Here is a 22,139-nt window from a genome sequence, read left to right on the forward strand (position 1 = left end):
TACCTGCCAGAAACTCCTTTTTGGTATCTACTTGTCTGTTTTACAATTGTCATTTTAACAGTCACTACACTTCTACAATGTGTTATGCCTTGGAAATATACAGACAAAAATAAAACAATCTTTACTGCAAGGAACTTAATTCTGAAGTGGGAATTTTTCTGACTCAGTAAAGTTCTTCAGAAATGTTTGTCACAAATCAAGCGTTATTTAAAGTGCTTATTATGTGCCAGGCAAGACAAAATGCATATTACGATAAAAAAAAGAAACAAAAATGAAACTGTCTCTGCCCTCGAGGAGCTTACATTCTTTCAGGGGAAATCACATATATGTCTAAATAAATGCCAAATGCATGCATATTAAATATAAAATAATTTTACATGGGGATGCACAGGCAGCTGGGAGGTGTCAGGAAAAATATCATATAGGAATTGGTACTTTAGATAAACTATGAAGGAAACTAGGCAATAAGCATTTATTAAATTATATGTGTTATGCACTGACCTAAGCACTGGAGGTACAAATAAAAGCATGAATTGAGGATCTCTAGGGTAAGGTTATAAAAGACTTTGAATGTCAAGCAGAGGTTTTTATATTTGATCCTAGAGGTGATAGGTAGCCCCAAAGTTTATTGAGTATGGAAGGGAAGGGGAGTGACATAGTCAGAACTGTGTTCTAGAAAGGTCATTTTGGTTGCTGAGTAGAAGATGGATTGGAATGGGAAAGACTTAATATGGGTCCATGGCTCTCTTTCTTTATCTTAAGTTTAAGTAGTAGAAGTAAAAAATGTTGGGCATAATTTCATCTTTTTCAATTTTTGGAGAATAATTTGTTTAGTAAAGCTATTATTTGTTCATTAAATGTCTAATAATATTCATCTATAATATATAACAGATATTACCAATATTATAGATACGTAATATATCCATAATACATGTAACATAATATTCATCTAATAATATGTTCGTCTATTAATTATATCTGGACCAGGAACATTTTAGTAGGGATAATGATGGATTATTCAATTTCATTTTTGAGATAAATAATATAATGTAACAATGTAATAGAATAGAATATGTAAAAATAAGTCTATATTTGGATATTTTATATTTTGTAGATAATTCATTTCTTTTATATTTTCAGTTTTAGTAATGAATAATTCTTTATAGAAAGTTCTGATAATTCTCTGTAATGAAGGTAGTATAAAAAGCAATTTCAAAAATTTTTTAATGTTCATTTTTTTAAGTTTGAGTTCTAAATTCTCTCTCTCCCTCCAACCCCTTCCCCACCCATTGAGAAGATAAGCAATATGATACTCAAGTGAAGTCCATGCAACACATATTTCCATATTAGCCATGTTGGAAAAAAAAAAGTAAAAAGAATAAAGAAAATGAAAAACAATATGCTTCAATATGCACTCAGTTCATCAGTTCTCTCTTCAGAGGTGGATAGCATTCTTCATCATGAGTCCTTTGGAATTGTCTTGGATCATTGTATTGATCAGAGTAGCTAAGCCTTTTACAATTGATATTATATGCTATTGCTGTTACTGTGTATAATGTTCTCCTGGTTCTTCTTACTTCATCTTGCATATAAGTTCATATAAGTCTTCCTAGGTTTTTCTAAAACTATTCCCCTTGTCATAACACAACTTTTTCAGCCATTCCCCAATTGATAGACATCCCCCCAGTTTCCAATTCTTGGCCACCACCCACCCACCCACCCACCCACCCACCCACACACACACACACACACACACACACACACACACACACACACGAGTTGCTATAAATATCTTTGTATATATGGATACATATCTCTTTGGGATATAGACTTAGTAGAGGTATTTTTGGGTCAAAGGGTAGGCATGGTTTTATAGCCCTGTGGGCATAGTTCCAAATTGTTCTGTAGAATGGTTGGACCAGTTAACAATTCCACCGACAGTGCATTAGTGTACCTATTTTTCCACATCCCCTCCAGTATTTGTCATTTTCCTTTTCTTTCAAGTTAGCCAATCTGTAAGTGTGAGGTGGTACCTCAAAGTTATTTCAAATTACATTTCTCTAATCAATAGTGATTTAGAGTACTTTTTTAATATAACAGTTGATAGCATTGATTCCTTCTTCTGAAAACTGTCATTTTATATCCTTTGTTCATTAATCCATCAAAGAATAGCTTTCATTTTTATAAATTTTTCTCAGTTTCCAATATATTTGACAAATGAGGTCTTTATCAGAGAAACTTGACATAAATTCCTCCCCACCGTTTTGTGTTTTTCCTTCTAATTTTGACCGCATTGGTTTTGTTTGAGCAAAAGCTTTTTAATTTCATGTAATCAAAATGATCAATTTTACCTCCCATGACTCTAACTCTTGTTTGGTCATAACCTTTTCCTTTACTGATAGATCAGACAAGTATATATATACTTAAAGCATTTGGGGTTAAGTAACTTGCTCAAGGTTACACAGCCAGTTATTTCTGGATGTGGTGCTAAGTATCTGAGCCCGTATTTGATCCCCCAGGTCATCCCGACACTGGGGCCAGTGCTCTTACTCTCTGAGCCACCTGGCTGCCCCAAGTATATTTTTCTAAAGCATAGATTTTTTAAATTATTAAAGGTCCCTTCAAATTTTATATTTTCTTTTAAATATTATTTTTTCCAATTATATGTAAACACAATTTTTAACATTCTTTTTTTTTTTTTTTTGGCTTTTGGAGGGCAACTGGGGCTAAGTAACTTGCCCAAGATCACACGGCTAGTTTTTGTGTTAAGTGTCTGAGGCCGAGTTTGAACTCAGGTCATCCTGACTCCCGGGCCACTGCTCTACTCACTGTGCCACCTAGCTGCCCTAACATTTTTTTTTAAATAAAATTTTGAGTTCCAAATTTTCTCCCTCCCCTTCCCTGAGACAGTAAGCACTTTAATATGGGTTGCATGTGTGCTATCATATAAAACATTTTTCCATATTAGTCATGTTATGAAAGAAGAAACAGAACAAAAGGAAAAAAAAACATAAGAAATGGAAGTAATATGTTTTGATCTGCATTCAGACTCCATCAGTTCTTTCTCTGAATGTCAATAGCATTTTTCATCATGAGACTTTTGGAATTGAGCATAGAATTTTTAAAAGATAACTTTGGAAGAATTTCTTTTTCTGGGTAAAAATTTATAACCTAAAGATCAATTTTACTTCAAGCCTCATTTTAGAATATCTCTTAGTTCATGAGACCAAGATGACTTTTTTGAAAACACATTGTTGAGTTAGGGCCAGCAATATTCAAGTATGACTTAGTCTGAACGTAGAAAAATATCTTCAAAAATAATCAATAGTTTTTAGTCTCATAACTAGCAGACAGGGTTCGCTATATTGTATACACTAAGTCTAAAGAGTAAATGAATGTGGATATGATAGGAAGAAACATAGATGAATCAATCTTAGTACGGCAGTGAATTTGGGGCATCCCCAGGAACTTATGCAATGTAATTTTTCCAATTCTTTTGTCTTTAAAACCTTTGTAAATGTAGCGTGAATTTTTACCAGATTTTCAAGCCATCAAAACCATTTTTTTGGTGAGGACTAGTGGAAGAAGTGAAGCTTTATGCTGGAGGAGGGAATTTATTACTTACTCAAAGTGGAAAAGGAAGGGGGGGGGTAATCAGAGTCCTGAGTTAATATTATAACTATGGCATTTGCTATAATAAAGAAATAAGGAAAATTATATCGATTATATAATTGTTTGATTAGGCTTTCCCCCTCTCAAGTAGATTTTCATTCTTCAGTTATATATTTTTTTTTTGCATTTTGGAGGGCAATTGGGGTTAAGTGACTTGCCCAAAGTCACACACCTAGTTTTTTTGTGTCAAGTGTCTGAGGTCAGATTTGAACTCAGGTCCTCCTGACTCCAAGGCCGGTGCTCTATTCACTGCGCCACCTAGCTACCCCTCAGTTAACATTTTGATATAAAGATACCTGATCACGGAACAATTTGGATTAAAAATTTAAGATTTGGCTTTGTGTTTAAAGAGTAAACAGAAGAATTAATTTGGTCATTGAGTGACATTCTTACTATTTGCAAAAATGTGTTAGGAATAACATTAGCAACAATTAGTGAGGAAGTAATATGTCTTGCAAAGGGTTTTACTAAATAACTCTTTTAAAAACAGAATTTAGCTTTATTTCTGAGAGTAATATAACCAATTTCAGGCACTTATTTTGAAACTCCATTTATATTAGTAATTGGAATGTTGAGCTTTAGCATGATTTTAAATTAATGGGAATCAAAAAATTTTTTTTACTGTCAAGGTCCTATGCTAGTACATAAAAAATTATGTGTGACTAACATTATTCCTATTGTAATATGTTTTATGAACAAGGAAGTTATAAAAAAATTTGATAATGTTCACTAGGTACCTACCTAAAATCACAAAAAGTATAAGTAATACATTTTGTACAGCAATAGTATTGTGAAATTATTATTTTAAATTCTACCCAAACAGAAAAAAACCTCTAAACTATCTTCTTGTTTTTTTAACAGGATCAATTTGACAACTTAGAAAAACATACACAGGGGGGAATTGATATTCTAGAGAAATACATCAAATTTGTCAAGGAACGGACAGAGATTGAAATCAGCTATGCAAAACAACTTAGGTAAGTTGATATTGAGAAAGGTGATTGCTTTGATAACTGTAAAAGGACCTTAAAAAAATTTTTTAAATGATAAATGGTATATAATCATATTTGTATTTATACAACCTTTGAATTGTTCGGTTTTTCTTAATATAAGCAGAATATATTGTTTTAATAATAATAATCCATATTTGAAGACAAAATTTTAACTTTCTTAAGCTATGAGAAAAATAAAAGATCATTAATTTTGAAGGTGAATTCCCTTATGTATTTTTAAATTTTTTTTTTGGAGGGCAGTTGGGGTTAAGTGACTTGCCCAAAGTCACATGGCTAGTAAGTGTGTCAAGTGTCAAATCCAGATTTGAACTCAGGTCTTCCTGACTCCAGGGCCGGTGCTCTATTTACTGCACCACCTAACCACCCTCCTTATGTATTCTTGTTGAACATTGGGGTAAATAATGTTAAAATGTTTCGGCGTTTATCATCTTTGGAATTTATCAGATATTTTGGTTGTTATAAAAGGATTTAAAAGATATTATTTGGCTTGAACTCATTAAGCTTTAATGGCTTATGGGCATACATGATCTTTATTTATTTTGTTATAGAGCTTCATTGGTATTTGTGTTGTATAGCACCTATTTAAGTTCTTATGGACGATAATAAATTCCTGTTTTTTTCCAGGTTATTTGTATGACTTAAATATTTTATCTCCATTGAGTCAATAAATACACTAAAATAATGCTTAATTAGGTAACAGCTTTTAAAAAATGACACTGTATTGTACAATAATTGTAAAAAAGATAACCATTATTTTGATAGTGGATATTCTTATGTAAAAGATTTATAATCTTTCTAATCCCCATTCTGTTTTGTAGGGACCTTAGAAACTAATCTAACTTATTATTAAATAATAATCACCTCTAAGACATTCCTGAAAAGTAGTCATTCAGGATCTTCTTGAAGACTTCCACTGAGGTGGAACCACTATCTCCCCAGGCAGCACATTTTACCTTTGTACCATTCTAATTGTTAAGAAGTTTTTCTTCCTTGAATTTGCTTTTCTGCAGCCCTTTCTAGTTATTCACCATAAACAGAGTAAGTCTAATTTCTTTTCTGCATAATAACCCTATTTGAAGATATTTATCATGTTCATGCTAAGTCTTTATCTCTAGACAAAACATCACTTTTTCTTTCAATTAAGTCTCATTCTACACTATATTACCTTACCATCCTGGGCATTCTTTACTATTGATGAAATATTCATGAATTCATATACTCAGGGCTACAGAACTAGTAAACAGCAGGTTACATAATTACCCCACAGAAAATAATTTTATTTTTATTACATGTGTGCCCTACTTTAGATTTAGGTCAGTTTACCATTTATCTCTCTTATTCAGTTTAGGAAGAATTGATTGTCATGGTCAAACAGTTCATAAGTTGTGATAGATTTGGGGAGAAGAAGCATAGATCCCATTTCCTTCAGTGCAGTGTCTAAATAATATAGGTGAAATTTTAGGCATTAACCTGTGTGCATATAGAGCCATTAGTTTCTTTCAGAAAATAAATTCCATATGCAGCCCAAAGTTGGCAAAAAATGTCATTTGGTTTCATCCAGGCTTTTGTCTCTCTTCCCAGGAAGCACTTTGTTTTCATTCTCTTAGTTAGCTTAGGTAATGGACCTGAGGAATAGGATAAAGATTGAGATATTAACTATTATATTCCAAGAACTGTTTTAACCCTTCATTAATGATTTAGAATTTAACTTCAAATTGATTAATTGGACCTCTCATAAAGTAGGCACAAAATTTGTATTATTTTCATTTTGCAAAATGCAGACATTATTGATAGAGAAATAGACTCCTAGGAAACACTTTCCTGAAATACATCTGTTAACATAGTCGCCTAAGAAGGACCTATGTATTAATGACTTATTGGGGCAAGTTGATATAGTAGGACATAAGTAATCAAGTAAATGTCTTTAATCCAATTCCTAATCCTTTTCACATGTCTCCTAATCTTTTTATTCAACGTTGTATAATTCTAGTGTACTGAATCATGGTTACTTTATAGTGATAATTACATATTTAATAGAATAAAACTGATGAAGTCTGAACACATCAGAATGAATTAAAAAGAGTAGTAGTTAAAATTTCTAGATTAAATTTTAAAATTAATGTTTATAGGGTTTTGTTTTTCATTTAAGAAAAAGATTTAGAGAATTGCATTTTTTTTCTTTATTTTGTCATAGGATATTTGGTGGGGTCTAGAGTTGTGATTTCATTCATGTAAGGAGTCAAGTGTTCTTTATGGTATCTCTAATATGACATAGGCCTTCATTTTACAACCATGTCTTCATTTAATAATCTGTATTAAAAAAATACAAGTATTAATACATTCTTTTTCTAACCATTTCCTACTCTCAGGATTTATGAAGTATGTTTAGAAAAAGGGGAATAGGAATACTAATGACTTTTTTTTGAGAAATCTTTGAGTAGTTTTTATTTTGAACCATTTCTTTTTAGGATACAAGTTATTCATTAGTATTTATAAGAAATATACTGAGAACATTTGTTAATGTTACCAATTTAATTTATTCATTAGAATTGGAGAGGAGGGGCAATTTAAAAATTTTGCTTACTATTAATGAAGGTATTTTGCTTTGTTTGGGAATTGAAGAGTGGTGAATAGAAGGTAGTCATCAGATCTGTGCTTTAAAATTTCCAGTGAAAAATAACCTGCTCCTTGCTGGGGCAACCCTTTCAGTTTTTGAACCTCTGTATTAGGAAGTTATCATATCCAACCAAATTTACTTCTATTCACCTTCCACTCATTGTTCCTGGGTCTTCCCTTTGGAACTAAACAGAACAAATATAGACTTTCTTCCACATTATAATCTTTCAACTTGAAGTCATAATTAATATTCAATTTAAGTCAACAAGTCAATAAACGTTATTAGTTCCTACTGTGTATCAGGCACTACATTAAGTACTGGAAATATAAAAAACAATTTAGTTTCAAGGAGCTTATAGACTAATGGATAAGTAAACAAGAAGACAACTGTATAAACAAGATATATACATTGGGGCGGCCAGCTGGCACAGTGAATAGAGCACCAACCCTCAAGTCAGGAGGACCTAAGTTCAAATCTGGCCTCAGACACTTCACATACACACACACACACACACACACACACACAACTAGCCATGTAACCTTGGGCAAGTCACTTAACCTCAATTGCCTGCCAAAAAGCAAAAAAAAAAAAAAAGATATATACATGACAAAGTGAAGGTAATTCTGGTTAGAAAGTACTAAGATTAAGGAGTACTCGGAAATACTTCTTGCAAAAGGTAGAATTTTAGCTAAGCCTTGAAAACCAGGGAATCCAGGAGGCAAAGGTGAAGAGGGAAAGTTCCAAGAAAGGGGAAATAGCCAGTAAAAATGTCCAGTCTGGAGAATGTTTCAGTGTGTGAGGAACAGCAAAGACACCAATGTCACTGGATCATAAAATTATAGGAATTAATAAAATGTAAGAAGACTTTTGAAAAGGTAGGAAGGGGCAGGATTATGAAAACCTTTAAAAGCCAAACATAGAATTTAATATTTGATCTTGATGGTAACAGAGAGTCACTGGAGTTTATTGAGTGAAGATTGGGGATAGATGACATGGTCAGACCTGTGCTTTTAAGAAGAACATAGCTGAATGGAGGATGGACTAAAATGAGAGAGATTTGAGACAGGGAAATCAACTAGCAAGATTTTGCAAGAGAGTGAGGTATTGAGGAGAGTGGCAGTATTAGAGAGAAGGAGCATATATGAGATGTTAGAAAAGTAGAAATGACTAGACTTGGTGATTTATTAGATATCAGAAAGAGTGAGGAATTGAAATTGTGACCTAGATTTTAGCTAGCATGTCTGGAAGAATGATGGTATCTTCAACAGTAATAGAAAAGTGGGAAAGTAGAAAGAGTTTTGGGAAAAAGATGGGTTCAATTTCATACGCTGAATTTGAAATGCCTATGAGACATCCCATTTAAATTGTCTAATAGGCAGTTGGAGATTTGAGATCAGAAGTCAGGAGAGAGATTAGACCTAAACAAATAGACCTGAGAATTATGTGCAAAGAGATGATTATTGTATACATGGGATCTGATCAGATCACAATTAATAGTATAGATGGAGAAGACAAGAAGACCCATGCCTGAGACTTGCAGGAGACTCATGCCCTAGATGAAGATTCAGAAAAGAAAGGAAGAAGGGAGGGAAGAAAAGAAGTTATCCACTATGTGCACTGTGCTTAAGCACCTTACAAATTTTCTCATTTTATTTTCATAACAACCCTAGGAGGTATATGCTATTATTATCCTTAATTTATAGTTGAGGAAACTGAGGCAGGCAGAGTTTATGTGACTTGCTCAGAGTCACATAATGAGGCCAGATTTTTTTCCTTTTTTAAATAGTATTTTATTTTTTTCCACAATTACCTTTTGACAATTTTTAGCATTCATTTTTACAAGATTATGAGTTCCAAATTTTTCTCTCTCCCCCCGCTCTTCCTAAAATGGTAGGCAATTTGATGTAGGTTATATATGTGCTATCATGTAAAACATTTCCATATGAAATGTGAAAGAAGCAACAGATCGAAAGAAAAAATATGAAAAAGAATAATATAAGTGAAAAAATTATACTTCAGTCTGCATTCAGAGTCCATCAGTTCTTTATCTGGATGTGGATAGCATTTTCCTTCATCAGTTCTTTGTACTTGTCTTGTATCATTGTGTTGCTGAGAAGAGCTGAGTCATTCATAGTTGATTGTCACACAGTATTGCTGATATACTGATACACTTTTTTTCTGGTTCTGCTCATTTCACTTTGTATCAGTTCATCAAGTTTTTACAGGTTTTTCTGAAATCTACCTGTTTATCATTTCTTATTGCACTATAGTATTCTATTACATTCATATACCATGGCTTGTTGAGCCATTTCCCAAATGATAGGCATCCCCTCAACTAGCAGTGTTTTGGTACCCTGAAAAGGGCTGCTATAAATATTTTTGCACATGTAAGTCCCTTTCCCCCCTTTTTATGATCTCTTTGCATTACAGACCTAGTAGTGGTATTGCTGAATCAAAGGGTATGCACACTTTAGTTACCCTTTGGCATAGTTCCAAATTGCTCTCCAGAATGGTTGAAATCAGTTCACAACTCCATCAAGCATTGGTGTCCCAAATTTCTTAACATCCTCCCCAACATTTATGATTTTTTTTTGTCATATTGTCTGATCTGATAGGTGTGAAGTGGTACCTCAGAGTTGTTTTAATTAGCATTTTCTCTGATGAAAAGTGATTTAGAGCACTTCTTCATATGCATATAGATAATTTTGGTTTTGTTGACTGAAAACTGCTTGTTCATATCATTTGACTATTTACCAATTGGTGAATGAGTTGTATTCTTATAAATTTGACTCAGTTCTCCATATTTTTGAGAATTAAGACCTTTATCAGAGACAATAGCTGTAAAGATTATTTCTTAGTTTTCTGCTTTCCTTCTAATCTTAGTTGCATTGGTTTTGTGCAAAATCTTTTTAATTTTATATAATCAAAATTTTATCTATTTTATATTTCATAATACTCTCTATCTCTTATTTGGCCATGAATTCTTCCCTTCTTTATAGATCTGACAGGTAGACTATTCTGTTCTTATAATTTGCTTATGGTGTCACCCTTCATGTCTAAATCATGTCTATTTTTGCTGAGATCAGGTTTGCTATCCCTGCTTTTTAAAAAAAATTTCAACTGAAGCATAACAAATTCTCCTCCAGCCTCTTACCTTTATTCTGTGTGTGTCTCTCTGCTTCAAGTGTGTTTCTTCTAAATACCACATTATAGGATTCTGGTTTTTTATCTCTTCTGCTATCCACTTTTGTTTTATGGGAGAGTTCATTCCCTTCATATTCACAGTTATGATTATTAAACTATGTATTTTCCCTTCATCCTATTTTCCCTTCTGTTTTTCCTCTTTCTCCTTTTTCTCTTTCCCATCTTGACATTGTTTTGTTTCTGTCTAACCACCTCTCCCAGTCTGCTCTCTTTTCTATCAGTCTTTCTCCCCACTCCTCTCCCCCACCCTTTGCCTTTTTATTTAAATTACTCCTCTTTTACATTCTTTTTTTTTTTTGGAGGGGAGAAGGCAGGGTAATTGAGGTTAAGTGATTTGCCCAAGGTCACACGGCTAGTAAGTGTTAAGTGTCTGAAGCCATATTTGAACTCAGGTCCTCTTGACTCCAGGGCCAGTGCTCTATTCACTGAGCCACCAAGCTGCCCCCTCCCCCCCCATTATTGTCAGGTAAGATAGATTTCTATATTTAACTGATTGAGCCAATGCTGATGAGAGTAAGGTTTAAGTGATACCCTTCACTCATCCTCCCATCTTTCCCTCCACTGTAATAGGTTTTTCGCAATTTTTCATGTGAAATAATTTACCCCATTCTACCTTTCCCTTCTTTCTGCACCCAGTGTACTCCTCTTCCTCATGCCCTAATTATTTTTTTATGCCATTCCCTCAAATCACCTTATACCCTTACCAGGATCTATGTATATTCCTTGTAACTGTACTATTTGTGGAATAATTTTTAAGAATTACGAGTTATCATCTTCCCATGTAGGGATGTAAATAGTTCAGCTTCATTGAATCCCATATGTTTTCTTTCCCCTTTATAGGCTTCTCTTAGGTCTTGATATTGGAAATAAAATTTTTTGTTCAATTCTGGTCTTCTTATGAAAGCTTGAAATCCTTCTATTTCATGGAATGACTATTTTTTCCTTTGAAGTATTCTGCTTAATTTTGCTGAGTAGGTGATTCTTGATTGTAGTCCTTGCTCCTTTGCCTTTTGGAGTATCTTGTTCCATGACCTCCAATCTTTAATGTTGCAGCTGTTAAGTCTTATGTAAACCTGATTAGAGCTCCCCAGTATTTGAATTGTTTCTTTCTGGCCACTTGCAGCATTTTTTCCTTGACCTGATAGTTCTGATATTTGGCTGTAATGTTCTTTGGAATTTTTATTTGGGGATCTCTTTGATTGGTGGATTCTTTCAGTGCCTATTTTGCCCTCTGGTTCCAGGATATCAGGATGGTTTTCCTTGATAATTTCTTGAAAGATGCTGTCCAGGTCCTTTTGATTATGGCTTTTAGGTAGTCCAGTGATTCTGACATTGTCTCTCCTGGATCTATTTTCCAAGTCAGTTATTTTTCCTATGAGGTATTTTGCATTTTCAAATATTTTTTTCATTCTTTTGAATTTGTTTGATTGATTCTTGATGTCTCATAGTCATTAGTTTCTACTTGCCTAATTCTAACTTTTAAGGAGTCATTTTCTTCAGTTAGCTTTTGTACTTCCTTTTCCATTTGGTCAGTTGTACTTTATAAGGAGTTGTTTTCTTTGGTTGACTTTTGTATCTCCTTTTCCATTTAGTCAATTACACTTTTTTAAGCTGTTGACTCCTTTTTCATAATTATCTTGCATCATTCTTATTTCTTTTCCCACTTTTTCTTCTACCTCTCTTATATGATTTTTAAACTCCTTTTTGATCACTTCTGTGAGTTCTTTTTTTTTTTTTTTTAAAGCAATTGGGGTTAAGTAACTTGCTTAAGGTTACACCGCCAGGTGTTTCTGGGTGGGTGCTAAGTGTCTGAGCCCGGGATTCGATCTCCAGGTCGTTCTGACACTGGAGCCAGTGCTCTTACGCGCTGTGCTACCTGGCCGCCCCTACTTCTGTGAGTTCTTTTTAGACTTGAGACTACTTCCTGTTTTTCTTTGGTTCTTTGCCGATAGGTGTTTTTTTTGTTTTTTTTAAAGTTTCATCTTTATTATATTATATCTAATTAAACATACATATTGTTTCTCTGTTATAATGTAAGTTCCTTGAGGGCAAGCTCTGTTTAATTTATTTTTTTATTTTTGGAGGGGGGAAGGCATGGTAATTGAGGTTAAGTAAGACTTGCCCAAGGTCACACACCTAGTAAGTGTTAAGTGTCTGAGGCCGGATTTGAACTCAGATCCTCCTGACTTCAGGGCTGGTGCTCTGTTCACTGCACCACTAGCTTCCCCACCCATAGGTGTTTGAACATTGTTATCCTCTTCTGAGTTTGTATCTTGATATTCCCTGTCACCATAAGGACTTTTAATGGTAAGATTCTTTTTTGTTGTTGTTTTTTACTCAGCTTTTTTGGCCTTTTTTTCTTTTAAATATGAGTTCTGTTCCTGGGGCAGAAGGGGCACTACCTCAGGCTTCTTATGCCAGGGGCTGCAGGCCCTGACTCTTTGCCTGGTGCTATATCGATATTGTCCTGAGGCCCATAGGGGATCCACTTTTCTGGTGCTGCACTAAAAGGGTGAAGTTGGGGTTGGCTCGCACTGCTGGAGGCTGTAGGTGTCTGGCAGCTTTTGTAGTGCTGAGCCAGGGTCCTATGGCTGGTGTCTGACCTGTGCTGAGTCCAGTGGGGGTATTTTTGCATTTCCCTACAGCTACAGTGACACATGGGGCAGTCTGATTGCTGGAGGTTGCTTGTTTGCCCAGGGCTATGCTGAAGCACTAAGTTCTTAGAGGTGGAATCTGCCCATTCCCATGGGCATGCTTGAGGCACATGGTGGAGTACTGGTGTTAGCATTTGCCTGCTCCACCACACTGGAGTTCAGGAGCTCCCACTGGTTTGCTGAGGGGCTGTTTACTGGGATGCTTTCTATCCTGTTCTGTACTCCCCTTTTACCTGAGTGAGACAGACTTTTCCTGCTGATCTTTCAAGTTTCTTGGGCTTGAAGATTGTTTAACCCTGTCTTTTTGCTGGTTCTGCTGTTGCAGTATTTGTTTGGGGGCATTATTTTTGGTTGTTTGGGGGTGAATATGGCAGAGTTACAGTGATTTACTGCTTACTCTGCCATCTTGGCTCATAGAAGTCTCCTCAAGCTAGATTTAAATTCAGGTCTTCCCAACTCCAGACCCAGCACTCTATCTGCTCTGCCACTTATTTGCCTCTCAGCCTGAGAAAGAGCAGCCAAACACATAGGGGGAAAACCAGGAAGGAGGAGTGTCAAAGAAACCTAGAGACAAGAATTTACTAGGTAAAAAAGTGGTGGTCAACATTGTCAGAAATTGAAAGAAGGCTAAAGATTGATAAAAAGCCTTAGTTTTGGAAACTAAGAGATCATTAGTAATTTTGGAGAGAGAAGTTTAGTTGAATGACGAGATCAAAAACCAAAGAGCAGAGAGTGAAGAAAACAGTAAAAGGAAATGAAGTGGAAACACCAGTTGTAGATAGACTTCTCAAGGAGGTTAGCCACAAATGAGAGGAGAGAGAGTATGATAGTTAGCAAGGATGGAGACTTTACATCTTTTACTGAGTGGTGTAGACATGGATATGTTTGTAGGCAATAGAGAACTAGCCAGTAGACAGTGAGAGACTGAAAGTTAATGAGAGAGCAGGGATGATGCAGGTGGCAAACTTCTGAAGAAGATTAGATGAAATAGGATTACTTGTGCATGTAGTGGCATTTGCCTCGGCAAAGAAAAGAACCATCTCTTCATATGAGAATAAGGATGAAGGAAGAGATAGTGGCAGAAGACATCAGGGTGATGTGAGATGAGGAAAGGAGAAGAAGCTCAACAAATGGTCTTAGTTTTTTCAGTAAAATATTAGCTAAGGTTATCAGCTGAGACGATAGGGGATTTGAGAGCAATGAAAGGTTTGAGGAAGGGTGAAAAGCTTGGAAGAGCTGCTATGGTGAGGGGGATAGTGAATTACTTAGGGGAATATAAAAGCATTTCCTTGCCATAGTGAGGGTCCTGTTTGTGATTATGTGACATAAATTTGTAGTGAATCCAGTCAGCACAGTTTTGGGATTTTTCCCAGCTTCATTCAATTCCTTTGTGGGTAGGAACAAAGTCCACAGGGGATGGTGGGAATAATCCAAGGGTAAGACTTGGCAGGGCCAGATTAGTAATGTGAGAAGAACATAAAGGGACTCAAGGGAAGATGACAGAACAGAGTTGAACTGATTTAGCAAGGAGTCAAGATGGGGAAGTGAGGATAGTGTAACCAGTGTAGGGTTGATGGACTGGGAAAGAACTGAGAGGTTGAGGAGATGATGAAGTACAGGGTTTAGAGTTCAAGGCAGAGGGAGAGGTAGAATAACAACAAATTATGATTAGGTAGAGGAATTTCAGATTTCACGAGCGTGGAAGTAGAACACTTGGGAATGGTGGCAAGATAGCTTGTGTGTAGCTGTGGTGGGGTGGAATAGATCATGTGAAGTAAGTAATTTGAGGAATTAGGAGGCTTGCCTGTTTGAGGAAGTATCAGTATGTAAATTGAAGTCCCCTAGTATGAAGTCTGGAGTTGAGAAGGAAAGAAAGATTGTGAACTGGGCACTGAAGTCGCTGAGGAACAAAGGAGGATGTTTGGGAGGTTGATAGATAAAAACTCCCAGAATTTTGTTTGAGTGATAAATATGGATTGAACGAACCTTAGAGTAGGAGAGGTAACTGAGCAAATGGTGATAATAGAGCCTGGAAATCCCAACAGGGAATAAGAAGTATTCCAATTCCTCCACCATAACCAGTGAGTTGGGGGTAGTAATATGAGAGAAAGAGGAATCATTGCTGGAAAGAACACATTTCCAGTGCCAGAGAATATGTTCCATCAGAAGAGAGTCAGCTCTCAATCTGTTCAAGAAGATGAAGGGAGTGAGAAAAGAAGAGATTCAAGTTGGAAGCTAGTTTGTTACTTATGGAATTGGAATTCCAGAGAGCACAGAAGAAGGGGTGTGTAACTTTAAAGTGGACATCAGTGGAGTTGGATTGAGGTGAATTCAAGTAAACAATCCATTGTTCATAGGTATTCAGTCACAAGAAAGACTTGTTCTCCCCATCAGTCATGATGGAGTGCTGAATTTCTTAGATTTAGAAAATACTGAGTAATGCCTTGAATCTTTAGCATATTTGTTAAGGGAGAAAATGAACTATTTACATTTCTTTATAATAAATGAAAGTTAAATCCATAGCTAGATGATTTTGCTTTTCTTTACTTCATTTCTGTGCATATATTTTCCCACCTTCTTAGTCTTTTAGGTCCTGAGACACATCTTTAAAAAAATTTTTATATGTGTGCAGTGACTAATCTAAGACATTATGTACAGTAAATATGCCAGTTCAGTTGCTCAGTTCACCTTCAAATAGGAAAAGCCAAAGTCTGTTTCATTCTCTGAGTAGTTAGTATTATGACAAGAATTTGGTCTCCCTAGGCTAAATACATTTTTTTTAATTTTAGGAATCTTTCAAAGAAATATCAACCCAAAAGGAATTCAAAGGAAGAGGAAGAATACAAGTATGTTTGTATTATCGGTTTGTCTACATAATATTGATGATGATTATCCTTTGGGAGGTAGAGGAAAAGGGCACCTGCAAGATAGGTTTAGTTTTACTTCATTTAAAGGATTGAAAGAGAAAATATAACTGTTTACATTGTAAACCTTTGTACATTGTAAACATTGTTTACATTGTAAACCTACTGCCAGAAAAAAATAAACAGCAAAATGGGAAATTTTTTTTTCAGTTGGTCATTTAACAAATTATTTTGGATACTGTTAAAGCCTCCAAAGAAGATAAAAGGCATTTATTCTATTTATATTTTCCAGGTTGTATGTATTAATACAACTAGGAATAAACTTCTGTATGAAGTGAAGAACATGGCATTATTATGTTATTTAATTTATATATATATATTATTTATAAAATTATAACATTATTCAGATTTGTAATCATGGTGTTATTAATATAATATATTATGCTCATCATCTGGAAAATGTCCCTATCAGTCATGTGGTATTTGGCAGAAACATTATTTATGGAGACTTATAAAATGTCGTTAATTCCTACCCCAGAAGTTACTTTACTCGAGTTAGATAAGCAGTGACAAAATTATTTTAACTATGACAAAATCATCAATTAACTGACTTAAGTCACTATAACTTCTAAGGCAATTTTTTTTAACCTGTAATTAAATTATCAGTCATTTTGGTGAAAATGTTTAATGATTTGTCTGAATCCCTTTTGGGAAGCTCTTGCAAATTAACTTGTTTTAATTAATATTCCCTGTGGCAAGTAATATTGAATGATGGGAGAGATCTGTGGCTTTGTAGAAGTAAATGCAGTAATACAAATTTCTGTTTCTGTTGTACTTCACAGGTATACATCATGTAAAGCTTTCATTTCCACTTTGAATGAAATGAATGATTATGCAGGGCAACATGAAGTTATTTCAGAGAATATGACCTCACAGATTACTGTGGAATTAACTCGATACGTGCAGGAATTAAAGCAGGAAAGGAAATCGGTAATGAATGTTTTCTTTCTTTATTCTTCTTCTTTTTTATCTTTTTGGAGGGGAGAAGGTAGGGCAGTTGGGATTAAATGACTTGCCCAAGGTCACACAAGTAGTAAGTGTTAAGTATCTGAGGCCGTATTTGAACTCATGTCCTCCTGACTCCAGGGCCCATGCTCTATTCACTGTGCCACCTAGCTGCCCTAACCATTTCTTTCTAAGTGATAAAAGTATGTAATGAAATAATGGGATTCCAGCACTGGGTAACATTAAAACTAGAGATATTTGCCAATGTGAAAATAATAGGTAAGGAATATGACAAAACAGGTTCAAATTATAGGAGAAAACATAATATGGCTAGTTGTTGTCTGCAAATATTTGAGGACATAAGAAATGTTTGTAAAAAGATGGTAATAAGCATCATGACATATGCATATGACTGGCCTTATTAGAACTAGGATGCTAAAAAGCCTGACTTGAGATTAAGAAATGATTACAATGAATTCTTTGTTAATAAATTAAAAGTAGGAATTTTGTGTTTGTCAGAGCACCCATGCAGACAGCAGTAATTGCTGAGTTAGTCTCAGTCCAAGTTACTTTTGTGTGGAAAACTAACTGTATAACAGCAAGATGAGGTTCAAAATAATGTACAGATACTTTATATCTATGATAGGAACAGATAAAAAGTCCAGACCCTTGAGTTAGACCAGTTCTGTGCTTCCTGTTCTTTTCTTGGCCTTACAAAATGTTATACTGTCATCCTGTTTGTATAGTAGATTAAGCTTGGTGTGAATACAGTTATCTGTCCCTATTGACCAGCCTTCCTTTATGTATATACTCAAAATTTCAGTCAGCTTCCTAAATAGAGCTTTGTACACTTATTTTAATAAGTTTAATTAAGTTCAGTTTTGGGCAACGGTAATAAGATAGATTAAAAAAGAGAGAGAGAGAGAGAAACCTTAAACTCAAATGCAAAGATGGTATAAAAAAATAGTACACTTTGAGTCAAAAGATCTGAGTTCTTGTCCAAGGCTCTGCTTTTTATTAGCCATATCACTTTGGTCATGTCACTTAACTTCCTGGAGCCTCTGGTGCTTTAAAATGACTATGATGATAATTGTATTCCTGTCATACAGAATTGTGAGGTTCATGAAAGGTATTGTATATAAAGCATTTTAGAACCCTAAAGTACTATGCTGCTCTAAGCTATTATTTATTGTAAATTTTGAGTATTCTAATTGAAGACTTTTATTTCTTTTTTCTTTTTCCCTTCCTGGTCTCTGGTGGCTAAGATTGTATGTCACATCTTTAGTCCTATTCATTATTAATGACTCACTTAGTATCACATAGGTGGAAGGGAACTTAGTGGTCATCTAGTCCAGCCTTCTCATTTTACAGATGAGAAAATTGAGACCCAGAAAGGTAAAGTGATTTGACCAGTGTTACACAACTAGTGAGTGGCAGAGTTGGGATTTAAACCAGGGACTTTTTTTCACATTGCATTCTCCAAATGAAGTACTCTTTTACTGACCTCTGATATATTCCCAGCTGTTCAGTCATTCATATAGTTGTTCATTTTTATTTTTCAGATATGGTTAATTTAAATGATTAAGATTTTTGTATAATGTAATTTATTTAAATTCTTTGGGTCCATGATTTCATCATTGTTGGTACTCCTTTTATCAATGCAGATTGTGACTTTCCATGTCTGTGTATATTGTGAAATTCTTGTTCATGACCTCTCATGTGTTTCATGGAGAATCTATCCATCAAACATGTAATAGATAATATATCGCATACTATAATATTCCTTTTGTTTTTGTGAGAATTATAAACAAACAGCTCTAAGATGTTACTCTTCCTTGGTAGTAATATTAAATAATTGCAGAACATAGTACATTCCATGAAAATTCTATGATGAAGGTAAAGTAAAATATAATTACCATATTTATATACTAATTGCACTTTTTCAGAGGCAATAGAGCTTACACTCTGGTTTGCTTAAAAATTTAGTCTGAAGACCAAAACCAGATTATTACTTTCTTGGTCATTTCTTAGTTGGAAATTAATTTTTTTATTATTTATTTATTTTTTATTTTTAAAGTAATTGGGGTTAAGTAACTTGCCCAAGGTTACATGGCCAGTTCTTTTTTGTGTGGGTGTTAAGTATCTGAGGCCGGGACGGATCCCAGGTCCTCCCAACTCTGGGGCTGGTGCTGTTACTCGCTGCACCACCTAGCTGCCCTGGAAATTATTTTTAAACAATCAATTTCAGGTGCTCTGTCACCTTGAGGAAACTTTTCTCCTTTTGTGGTTAGTCAAAACTAATTAGTTTCATCTTCTAGATCCCATAAAATTTTGACTCACCACAGTGAGTCCTTATAGAAACCATTTCTCCCTAAGTTTCCAGTTAGGGAGTGATTCTTTATACCTGATATATTGGTTTGATTTGTGTAAATGAATGAATGATATAACATATTCAAGGGACTGTGTGTTATAGTAGATAAAGAGTCAATTTTGGAGTAAGGGACACTTGGATTTGATGTTGCTTTTGGGACAAATTAGCTATGTGACCACAGGCAAGTCACTTAATCTGTCATTGCCCAAGGCAGTTAAAGTAAAAATCTTTCAGAGAAGATCAGTCTACCCAAAACTGGTGAGGCTTTCCTCAAGGGTACCAGTGTAACACTCAGGCTTTGCATCTATTATTTCTTATTATTGCTATATGGTTGGCTTGCTGTCCTTTCCAGGTATCTTTATGATGCCTATTATACCACTTGGATTGTATTGGCAATCTTTGGTAATTAACCTATTTATACCCACTTGTCTGTCTTTATTACTATCCATGGCCAATCAAGTTATTAGCTTAGAAATCCATATAGGAAATTCCAGGTTGATAAGAAAGGTATATTTTCCAGATCATGGAATTCAAATGAATGAATGGCCCATTATTGATCCATTGATAACGTATGTCTTGAACATGTACAACAGATAGACAGTGGACTACCTTCAACATTTAATAGCAATAAGGAGAAAATACTAGATAGCATTTGAGAAATTGCATAGCACTTTCATTGATTCCAAATATTTCCTGCCATTAAAGCCCTGCCCTAGTGATGCTATGTGGCTAAAATTAAAAAATCACATAAGACTCAAAATTTCAAATTACCCTAAGGGCAATTAAAAGACACATAGTAGATATAAGTAGGCAAATGTATTTTGTCAGGGAGGTATTGCTGACAAATCTCTTATGGGACAGTTAGGTGGCATTAGTGAATAGAACACCAGACCTGGAGTCAGGAAGACCTGAGTTCAAATTCAGCCTCAAATATTTACTAATTGTGTTACCCTGGACAACTCACATTCTCTTTACCTCAGTTTCCTTATCTGTAAAATGAGGATAATATTAGCATCTACCTCCCAAGATTGTTGTGAAGAGCAAATGAGATAATTTTAAAGGGTTTAACAGAGTATGTGGTACATAATAAGCACTGCATGAATGTTAGCTGTTATTATTAGGAGTAATCTGTTTTTTACCCTACAACTAGGAATTGTGGTTATGAACTTGATATGGTTTCTCAGTGGCCTTTTTGAATGTCCTCAGGAAAATAAGTATTATCAAAGCTGTATAGAGAAATGATGAACTCACAGTGCTGGATGACCAATATGAGAGTTTTTTTTTTTGCTTTGCCATGCACATTTATTTCAAGAGGATTTGTTTATCTTTTTGGAGGGAGTGAAATGAGAGAGGAAATAGATTTCTGTAAATTTAAAAAATTTTTAGAAAACATTAGCCACACCATACTGGTAAATATATCTGAAATTACCTTTTCATATTGAGTTATTTGCTTAAAAGTTTGTCTACCTGGGACAGCTGTACTACTTTATATATCTATTTTTTTCCTGCTAATGTCTTAAACTTGCTAATGTGGACTAAAATTTTTAAACTGAAGGAATAATATGACTGATTATTTTATATCCCTTAGAAATTAGATCATAAAAGACCAAAAGTAGTGTTATTTTCACAGAATTATTACTTTGGTGTGATAACTTGGTCTTATAATTGAATCTCATTACAAAATATAAGCATCTTGATCACTGGTAACAGCAGATGTTTAAGATGTAGGAGAAATTAAACATAGGTGTACTAATACCTTAAGAAAAATATAATTGTGGGGTGGCCAGGTGGCGTAGTGGGTAAGAGCACTGGCCCTGGCATTGGGAGACCCGGGATTGGTTTTGGCCTCAGATACTTGGCACCCACACACAAAAAATAACTGGCTGTGTAACTTTGAGCAAGTTACTTAACCCCAATTGCTTTTAAAAAAAAAAGAAAGAAAAGAAAAATATAATTGTGATATATAGTATATTTATAATTAGTTATCTAATGAATGTTAAAATTTTAGTAAATTTTGAACTTCCCAATATTTTTGCAATTTTTATTGTTATCCAATGCAAGCTCCTTTCCTCCATATTTTTTCACACATGATTTTTCATAGTTCAACTGAGTTCAACAAATATTTTAAAAATACCTTTATTATAAGTAAAGCTCTGTGCTAGGTGCTGAGGTGAGATAAAAAATTCAGATAAGATAGTTCTTGGCCTCATGGAACTACAAGTGTATTAGAGGAATTAGTAGAGGTGTCATATTCACACAATTATAATGTAGAAGACACAAATGCATTAGGTACAAAACGTTATGTGCTATGAGATCTGAGGGGGAAAATTGTTAATACAGGAAATTTAGGAAGGATTCTTCTAGGCAGTAGAATTTGATTTAAGCTTTAAGCTCAGGAACTAAGGAAAGGAATAGAGAATATTCTAAGAAGAAGCAACAGCATGACAAAAAGTATGAAGGAAGAAAAGTAAAGGGCATATTTATAAGTTGTTGTATAAGATAGTTGAAAGCTGGAAAACTAACTAAGGTGGCACTGGATTTTGGAAAGCCTTGAATCCCTGGCCTTGGTTTGTAACATTTGAATTTCACTCTATAACCACAAAATGGAAAGCCACTGAAGATTTTATGTCAAAAAGTACAGTTTGGAATTTACAAAATTACTGGCTACCATTTTTGCATGAAATGTCTCCAGATCCAGTGGAGTAATGTTAAGAACAATTCCATTTCATCTGGAAAATT

At 34.6% G+C, this 22,139-nt stretch overlaps 2 protein-coding genes across 13 annotated transcripts in view; both read left to right on the forward strand.

Annotated features, from left to right (window-relative positions):
- The window catches only part of TOR1A (torsin family 1 member A), a 381,690-nt gene that overhangs the window by 158,842 nt on the left and 200,709 nt on the right, over window positions 1-22,139 (forward strand). The window lies entirely within an intron of this gene.
- FNBP1 (formin binding protein 1) overlaps window positions 1-22,139 on the forward strand; it is a 211,000-nt gene that overhangs the window by 75,392 nt on the left and 113,469 nt on the right. For all 12 annotated transcript variants that reach the window (XM_069069374.1, XM_069069372.1, XM_069069373.1 and 9 more), the window contains exons 2-4: window positions 4,534-4,649; window positions 15,950-16,006; window positions 16,867-17,014. In XM_069069374.1, the coding sequence (XP_068925475.1) occupies window positions 4,534-4,649; window positions 15,950-16,006; window positions 16,867-17,014 (321 nt within the window). The remainder of the gene's footprint in view (window positions 1-4,533; window positions 4,650-15,949; window positions 16,007-16,866; window positions 17,015-22,139) is intronic.

Source organism: Petaurus breviceps, unplaced genomic scaffold (genome assembly GCF_028583685.1).
Source record: "Petaurus breviceps papuanus isolate PSGF00001 unplaced genomic scaffold, PetGlider_PUasm1.0 90779, whole genome shotgun sequence".
In the NCBI taxonomy this organism is placed as follows: domain Eukaryota; kingdom Metazoa; phylum Chordata; class Mammalia; order Diprotodontia; family Petauridae; genus Petaurus; species Petaurus breviceps.